The sequence below is a fragment of the Rhipicephalus sanguineus genome, chromosome 1, assembly GCF_013339695.2.
Source record: "Rhipicephalus sanguineus isolate Rsan-2018 chromosome 1, BIME_Rsan_1.4, whole genome shotgun sequence".
NCBI classification, from domain to species: Eukaryota; Metazoa; Arthropoda; class Arachnida; order Ixodida; family Ixodidae; genus Rhipicephalus; species Rhipicephalus sanguineus.
Window position 1 is genome coordinate 278,841,158 of NC_051176.1, and position 9,600 is coordinate 278,850,757.

At 44.5% G+C, this 9,600-nt stretch overlaps 1 protein-coding gene across 1 annotated transcript; it reads right to left on the reverse strand.

The window, feature by feature from the left end:
- Nucleotides 1-322: 322 nt before the first annotated feature.
- On the reverse strand, nt 323-4,983 carry LOC119379072 (eIF-2-alpha kinase GCN2-like). The gene has a single exon (XM_037648237.2). The coding sequence runs from the start codon at nt 4,797-4,799 to the stop codon at nt 399-401; it is 4,401 nt and encodes a 1,466-aa protein (XP_037504165.1). The 5' UTR covers nt 4,800-4,983; the 3' UTR covers nt 323-398.
- Nucleotides 4,984-9,600: the final 4,617 nt, after the last annotated feature.

Genomic DNA, 9,600 nt, shown 5'->3' on the forward strand with positions numbered 1-9,600 from the left:
AAGTGCAAAAACCGCAATCTGATTATGAAGCACACCATGGGGAACGACGTTAAATTAATTTTGATTACCTGTGGTTTGTTAATGTGGATCAAAATCTGAGTAAATGAGTGTTCTTGTCCAGCTTCACTTCGAACAGCTTTTATCATTTTTAGAGTGCACAATAAAAGTCCAGTGCACAATATTTGATTCAATGCACTCAATAAGAAATACAAAAATTTATTTATTGATAAAATCTCAGGGCAGTATTAAAGAACATACTGGAAACAGGGTAACAGAAATGTCCTGACTAGGATGCAGAAGATGACAAGATGAATATGTTAACAAACAACAAATGACCAGCCAGTGCTTTGGCACAATACAGGGCAGCATTAGACAACTGTACATCGCAAACTCCAGTGTTAGCTTCTCGAAGGAACAACAACAACCTTGTAGTTATTATCTTGTAGTGCATACAGCACAAAAATTGTCCTTTTAATCTCAAATATCAGGCTGTAGACTTTCTCTGCAAGCAAAAGCAACTGTTTTTTACACCTGGAGTGCTTTTCTACAAGGGCAGTCACACTGCTTTCATAACTGCGCCTGTCAGCTTCCATGTTGAGCAAAGCAACAGCTGACCGCAGTACATCTCCTGTAAGCTCTACTGCTATGACATCTATTACGGAAACCCTTCCAAGAAGCCCTTGAGCCAACGGTGCCAGTTGAGTTGCAATCTGAGATTCATATCTCCGTTTGTTGCTTGTTGATATCTTTTCTGCAACACTAAACACAATTCGTAAAGTTGGTCCACTAGAATTGGTGTCTTGCCTTGTTGATTCAGCCTGGGGAGCTTTATCAAAAAGTTCACAAAGCTCAGACACAGACAGTCTTTTTTCAGTAAAGCGGTCTTTTTCAAGGCTTCGCAGCCTCAGATAACCAGGTTCAGCTTCTTTAAGGAGGGCAATATGAGGAACAAAGTTTTCTCTGCAAAATGAGGAGGCCTCTTCAAGGCCATCTTGAGGTGCCATGACTGCTGGAACATTCATGCTCCACAGTCGTGCTAAGAGTGCAAGCTGCTGATCTCGTAGTGAAGTGGATACTTCACTCATGTTCCCAAGAACACATTCGACTAAAGATGGTGTCTCACCATCTTCAGCCAGTGCTTGTACGATTTTCTCAACAGAGAAACTGATTCCAACAGCGGCTAGGTCCCTCTTTGCACCAGCCACGGCAAAAGAAGCCACCAGTTTGTCGTAACGGCCACCCACAGCTAACAAATCACGGCCCTGACGATGTGTTTTTCTGTGTGACTGGCAGGCAACTTCAAACACAATGCCTGAGTACATGCGCTCATCACACACAAGACAAGGCACGATAGTCACTGGCAGTTGGAATGCCAGGGCAGAGGATGACTGCAGCACTGCCTCAAGATCATACAAAGCCTGCCTGGCAAGGGCAGCTGCAGGGCCCTTCTGGCGTACCACAAACCGGTACATAGAGGACACCTTAGTCAAATTGTCTTCAACTTCATAAAACTGAGTCAGCAGTGCCACAGCCTGGTCCCCCAGGTTCACTGCATCAAGTTCCTGCTGGAGTTGTACCTTAGAAGAAGACTGAACAGTACGCAATGCTGCCGATATTTGTGACCACTTGCTTTCAGGAACACCACAATGCATCAATAATGAATGCAAAAGGCCTGTGTGACCTAAGCGTATGCTATATCCTCGTGCTTGCAGCTCGGGGAACTCGGCTACTATTTCACTGCCAATGTGAAGCACTTCTGCACAGTGAATTAAGGCACTCTGATGGCTTGAACAAACAATGTCAAATGCACATTCGTGCAGTTCTCGGGGATGACAACCAAATACCTTTCGCGAACGATACACCTTTTCAATTGCACATCGTCTCAGTGATACAACATCACTGCGTCTAGCTATGTAACGAGCAAAGGGAACCCTCATGTTGTGAGGCAATGACACTATCAACCCTCCATGGTCCATGAAATGAACCTTATTGTCATCTTCTTCACTGCTTGGGCATTTTGGAAGCAGTGTTGGAATGACCACCGGCATAGCACCATGCCTAAAAAGGACGTGCTCTAAAGATGTCCTCACATGACGGAAAAGCAATGCTGACTGAGGCAATGGGTTGCCCTTGCGCATATCTACATCATAGGCATAGTCCTGGACAATAGTAGCCTCCTGTTGGAACAGTGCATTAACCAAATGCTTATAAGCTTTACTTTGTGGATTGGAGACGGTGTGATTAAGCACTTCTGTTGCTTGGGCCTCCTGCAAGTGTGGTGGCGGCAGCTGAGGTGAAGCAAGCAGTTCTGCTGCGCTAGGCCTTTGTGATGGGTCATGTTGCAGCAGCCAGCATATCAGGCTTATTTGTTGGCTGCTGAGGAAGTCGCAGGCATCAGCAGGAAGACTAATGCTGGGAAGTCTCAAGTTCGCCAACAATTTGACTCGTTCCATAGCAGTGTTGGGTGCAGGCCAGGACATCTCAAAGAGGATAATGCCTAGGCTGTAGATGTCCACTTTCTGACTGTACACAACACGGCCACCCGTTGAGACAAAAAGCTCAGGTGCTGTGTACAGTGTAGTGCCCACACGGCCTGTCAAGCTGCCAGATGTGAGTTGGTCAATGTGCTCTGGCACTTCAGATGTTTCTGCCCTTGACAGTAATGCTGTGGTTGCCAGTCCAAAGTCTCCAATCTTGACATGGTCACTTGAGTCAAGGAATATGTTGACTGGCTTTAGGTCTCGATGTATCATGCCTTGCTGATGAATGTGTGCTAATCCTTCAATGACCTCTCTAAAGAGACGCCACATTCTGCTTGGCTCCCTGTGGAGGCCATTATCAATTGCTGTGCGCAGAGTGCTCTTTTCACAAAATTCCATCTGAATGAACATAAACTGTCGTGTTTGGGCCACAGCTGCTGGTTCCTCCGACACCTCTGATACAGCTTCCCTGCTACCTTCAAAAACAATATTGTCACTTGATGAGGAGTCACCAAAAGCACATCCAAAAACATTGTCTGAAGAACTTGAATCTTCTGCATTGACACCTGGCATGCTCCACTCATGTGAAGTACCTTTAGCTGACTCTGTACTCACACCTGAAGATGCCAGCGTTTCAGGAACTTCCTCCTGCGTTGTGACTTCGATCCAAGAGTTGTAATAACGTACAACATTCTCATGGTTAAGTCTTGACAACAGTTTCACTTCCCTCATTATTTTCCGATTAAGCACTTTGCTAGATGGGTTGAGTTGAATGCGCTTGATTGCATAAACACAACGATCAAGCTTGTTACGCACTTTAAAGACATCTCCAAATCCACCTCTTCCTAACCATCTAAGCACTTCAAACTCTCCCTGGAGACGTGAATGACCTGCAGAACTCAGTGCACAACTACCAGACTCATCCGGTCCTTCATCGTCAAGAGGCTCATTCTCAACACTTGGGCCTCTCTCCATTAGAAAGGGATGACTTAAAAGCTGCTCACATGACCATCGGTCTTGTTCTTGAGCAGCCAAGCAATGCTCCAGGAAATCTCGACAATCCAACGAGAGACTGCTAGGTACATCTGTACTGGTTGCATGTTCTCCACGAAGCAAGGACAGAAGCACTTTTCCAAACTGCAAGATGTCATTTTTCTTTTTAGATTTGCAGGCAGGTCCTGCATCATAGGACGCTGGTAGACACAAGTCTACAATTTTCCTAGGTATGCTAAAATCAGCCACCTTTACAACACCAGAGCAGTCAACAAATATACAAGATTCTTTGAGATCCTTGTGCACAACAGAGTTACAGTGGAGGTACTGCAATGCCTGAAGGATGCCGGTCGTGTAGCCACGCAAGAGGGCCACATCAAGTGGAATGCCTTGAGCTATGAAAGAACTTAATGGGCAGCCTTTAACAAATTCCTGCAGTACGTAGAAAGTCCGTTGCTCAGGAATATACAAGCTACCTAAGTAGTGGACTAGGTTTGTATGCTTTAGTTTCATAAGTGTCTGTAGCTCTTGCTCAACAGTCGCCACATGATAGTCGGTTTTCAAGGTCCACTGTACAATACACACAAGTTCACCTGTCGTCGAGTCAAAGCCTCCGAAAGTACTGTGTCCACGTTCACTGTGACCAAGGCAAGCACCCTTTTGCACCGTGTGCTCAGCAGACTTCGAGAAGAAACTGAGCAGCTCAGGTTTATGTGCGCAGTTGGTGCGCTCTTTACTCTCAGAAGCCTTGGAATCAGTGCGCCTCCTCCTGGCTTCCACCTTCATCTCCTGACGGTGACGCAATATCTCGAGTTCAAAGGCCTGTCTCTGTTTTTCCTCTTCTAGCCGCTGCAGGTTTAGCTGTTTCTGCTGCTCGCGTGCCTTTTCTGCCTCCTGCTTTTCTTTATTTTTAAGCATTTCGTCGTAGAAGGAGCCACGTTCGGGAGTGTTGTGCTGGCGAAGAAACCACTGCACATGCTGGGCAAGCTCAAGCACCATGACCTCCCCAACAAGCTGTTTTGTCAACTCTTGCAGTTCCTTGCGAAGTTCTGCCAAGGCTTGTTTCGACAGTCCCTTTTGATTGCACACGTCCACACACGGCACATCATTCGGGTACTGGCTACTGCACCTGACGTGAAGATCCACTTGCACGTGCGCTTGGAAGGGTGTCATACTCTGCTGAGGCCTCAGAGTGATCAAAAGCTCGGGCGGACGCCACGTTTTCCATTTGTCGTTCTTCCGTAGGTCCTTCACGTCATCCAGAAACATCGACTGTAGCACTTTCATCTCATTCTCCTGACGTTCCTTGAGATCTTCCTCTTCCATCTTATGCGCTCACAGGAATGGCCTCACATTTATTTTACTGACCGGCAACATTTGACCGGTGTTTTTCAGAGCCAGTACAACGCACGCTAAACCGATTCACTGTCCCCGCACATGATTTCTAAAGTGACAAAGAATACTACAGCACATGTCAGCGAAGTTTTGAACCGCACCACGCACGAGCGCTTTGCGCGCAATATAGGCTCAACGCCTGTTTTCACGTCCGGAATTGCGTCACGCTCACGTGGGGAGCCGGCGCGGGAACTTGAAGACGTAAAAGAGCAGGGGTGCAATCGCGGAACGATGCTATTTCCGATTCCATGCCATATATTCTATGCTATTCTTATCATCCACCACTTGCGGCTGGCTGATCGCGTTGATAACGCGGACGGACCGTCGTTCTGACCAATGGCCAAGCGCGAAAAGCACGAATAGCATTGGAATAAAAAATAGAATCCTTCCGCGATAGCACCCCAGGTTGATAGTTTGTACGCAGACCTAGTGGTTATGGCGCTACGAATGCTGACCCGAAGGTCGCGGGATCGAATCCCGGCTGCGACGACTGCTTTTTCGCTGGAGGCGAAAATGTCTGAGGCCGGTGTACTTAGATTTAGGTGCACGTTAAAAATTTCCGGAGCCCTCCACTACGGCGTCCCTCATAATCAGCGGAAGGACCTTTCGCTCTAGCACTGAAACAAGGTCGCATACCTTCGCCGCTGCGTAAGGACTAAGACCGACTCGTCAAAGACACTTATACGGCGTCGCGCTTAGGATGAGACGAGGCAACGTAATTCAGACATAAATGATTAAACTTAAATTTTCTGTAGTAGTCAATTGTTATTTGTACGGTGCAAATGATCCCGGGCACCATGCAAATGAATGACGCGATCATTATACTTCTAATAAAGCATTGTGGCAAATTTTTTTCGGCTCATTTTTTTTTTTGCCTAACCAAAGAGTAAATGCATGATGTGTTTAGAGAGCGGAATTTAGCAAACTGGTATTCATTTATAAAGGTATAGGTAGTTCGATTACGATAATGATAATAAAAATTAAAAAATAATAATAATCAGTGATTTATTTAACGTGCCCAGGAACAGCGGCAAGGTCATTGTTCTTGAGCACGCAAAAATAAATTACTAACAATAAGCAATACAATGAGACAGTCTACAGGAGAAAATACAAACAGAAAGAGGAAAAATGTAAAAAAAAAAGTCTGGACAACAGGGCAAAAACACAGTAACACAACAAGAGGAATATATAGAAGGACAATGATAAATAAAATAGCATACAACAACGCGCAAGCTAGGCTGAAAGACAAAGGAGAAAACTACTTGTACAATGTGCGACCTAAAACAGAGGAAAAAAGTACTGCGAGATATGAAAAACGTCGGTATCAAGAAAATAAGCATTATAAAGAGTGTATCCTGCGGACGGTAAGTGTTGGCAGAAGCACGCAGGTAAGTACGTGAGAAGGTCTATTCTCTCTGGCTATGTTACGCAGGATTCGAAAAACAATACCACCGAACAGGTTATGGGCTTGTGGCACGTTATGATACCCCGAAGAAGCTTGAAAAGAAGATCCTCGTGATTTCGTCGCCAGGGAAGTAAGGGCAATGACAATAATCCAGCAGTGATAGAACGAGATCCAGAGCCATTCCTAGCGAAGCGATGGTTATACTATATGCTTAGGATGTTTTTCTGGATCCGCTCAATGGTGTTACTGCTGGATTTAGAAAGGCAACTCCAGATCACAGACGCATATTCAAGTTTAGGAAGACATGCTGCTGTGTAAAATTTACGGAGATTGAAATCTCTCGATAGTACGCAAACCAGGCCGACAGAACGAAGACCACGCATAGCAACGCGCTTAGTGTGAGCAGAAAATTATTGTAAGGTGCTCTCAGAGAGAACAACGAGGTCGTTGATCTCACAAACCATACATAACGATACAAAATTGACAGAGTATGAAAATGACACGCTAGAAGTTTTGCGAGTGCGACACGTGACTAATAATCAATCATTCATTTATTTAACGTGCCCAGGAACAACCGTGAGGTCTTTGTGCAGGCGCACGCAAAAATAAAATCAATAAAAATAAACAATACAATACAGACAGTCTTCAGAAATAAAAAAGAGCAAAAACACGTAGACAAAGAGAAATGAACACTAAAGGGGAGGAGTAAAATAAGACAATATGAGAAATATTGAAGGGGAATAAAAAATTAGATTGCACATATACAACTATGCGGAAAGACGGAGAAGGGAAGACTATGTACACTGTGCCATACTATGTCAAAACAGTGCAAAGCTCGGATAAAAACAGTGATTGTGGACTATGAAAAACGTCAAGATCAAGAAAATTAACATTATAAAGACTTTGTATTCTGTGAACGGTAGAGTGTTGGAAGAAGCAGGCGGGTACATGAAACGGTCTGTTCTCTCTGGTTAACTTACGCGGAATTCGAAAATTTACACAATTGAGAAGTACAGGGCAGGATATGAAACCGTGGACTAGCTTGTAGAGAAATAAGAGATCAGAACGATTTCGTCGGCAGTGAAGTGATGGCAGTGATAATGACTCAGCAGTATTTGAACGAGATCCAGAGTCATTTTTAGCAAAGCGATGGTTATATATGCTGAGGAATTTTTTCTGGACTCGTTCAATGGTGTTACCGCTGGATTGAGCAATGCCATTCCATATCACGGACGCATACTCAAGTTGCGGAAGACATATTGCCGTGTACAATTTGTGTAGGGCCATGGGAGACCTGAATTCTCGAGATATTCTACAAACACATCCGAGAGAACGAAGGCCCCGCATAGCAGCACGCTTAACGTGAGAAGAAAAGTTTAACGCGCTGTCAACAACAACACCAAGATCACTGATTTCATAAACCTTGCATAACGGCACAGAATTGACAAAGTATTGAAATGACACGCTAGATGTTTTGCGAGTGATAGACATGAATTTTGTCTTTGAGGTATTTAGAGAAAGGTTATTGCCGTTGCACCATTCGGAAAAAGAACACAAATCTGACTGCAACAAGCGACAGTCGTTAACTGAATGAATTTCCTTAAATATCTTGATGTCATCGGCATACAAGAGGAAAGAAGAATTACGAATGGCAAAAGAAACATCATTAACGTAAATTAAAAATAGGAGTGGGCCTAATACCGACCCTTGAGGGACCCCACTAGTCACTTTATACAAAGAAGAGGTTTGGCCATTTACGGCAACATAACAAGATCTATTGAGCAGATAGCTGTGCAAGAGATTCACAATCGACAAGTCAACGTCAAAGTTCGCAAGTTTAACCATAATCAGTGTGTGGCTGACTACGTCAAAAGCCTTGCTCAGGTCACATAGATTACGTCAACCTGTCCTCTCTGAGAAATAGGTGTGGAGATCTGCGTCATGAAACTAGCAAGATTTGTGGTAGTTGAGCGGCCAGCAAGAAAACCATGTTGATTTGGAATCAGTGAGTTTTTCACACTAAAAGACAATATTTTGTGAAGAGCCAATTCGAAGATCTTTGATGTGGCACATAGTAGAGAAATCGGGCGATAATTAGAAACATCTGTCTTAGAGCCCGACTTAAATACTGGGAAAACACGAGCAGTTTTCCACATGCTAGGAAATGTGGAAGTGTCCAGGCAGTTATTAAATATCGTAGTCAGTACTGGGACAAATATAGTACCATATGCTTTTAGTATGGCGGAGGGGATGCCATCTGGGCCACATGACAAGGATGGTTTTAAGCGCTTAATGCATTCGCTGATAAGATTTTCATCCAGCGACAAAGCACTGGATGAGCTAACTGCCTTGGGCTGTTGTCTGATATCAGTGCTGGAGTCTGAGGCCTTATAAACGGATGAGAAATGTGTGGCAAAACAGTCAGAAACGGCATGCACTTCTACCCCATTTGAGTCTAGTAGTCTGAAGGACTCTCCGCTTTTGCTAGACCGTTTACGTACATACTTCCAAAACTCAGCCGGCCTGTCAGAGGCGCTTTTTTCTAAGAATTGAATGTACGAACTATGATCCCGTTTATATAGGCGTTTAGAGAGAGTTCGAAAAAAGCTGAACTCTTCCTTCCACTCGCTGGATGGAGAACATTTAGATTTCCTGTGTGCGTGATCTTTATGCTTCAGTGCACTGATAAGTTCAGATGAGAACCAGTGGGGATATTTACGTTGTTTAGGTGTATACTGGGGAATAAAATTAAGCATGCTGCTCAGTACAAGCTCCGTAAACCGATCAACCTGGTCATCAACATTAGGTTTGTCAGTAACCTGTGACCACTCAACGGTGGACAAGTGATGATAGAGGCCCGTGTAATCACCTCGCTTGAACGCAAATCTGGGAGATTTGTTTACGTAACTGCTGTAGCTCGTTGTTTCGGCTGATGCAGATAATCTTACGTTAAGTGGTGGGTGGAATTTGTCAGGACGTACAAGAGAGATGTTGGAGCGGGAAACTTCAAGGGGCTGATCGTTTGACACACACAGGTCTAAGACGTTGCCACTGGAATTGACGACTGAATTATGTTGCACTAGGGAATTAAACGCCAGAAAGTCCAAGAGCAGGCTGCACTTTTTCTCTATGAAATGATTGTAATGAGAAAAGGTAAGCGTGCTCCAGTCAATTCCAGGTGCATTGAAATCCCCAAGAACAATAATTCTGTGCCCACTATGAGAAGATACCACAAGTTCAATGGAAGACATGACATCATGAAACGAGGCAGGGGACATGCTGGGCGGTAAATAGAGACATCCAATCAACAATTTTTCACTGCGCTCA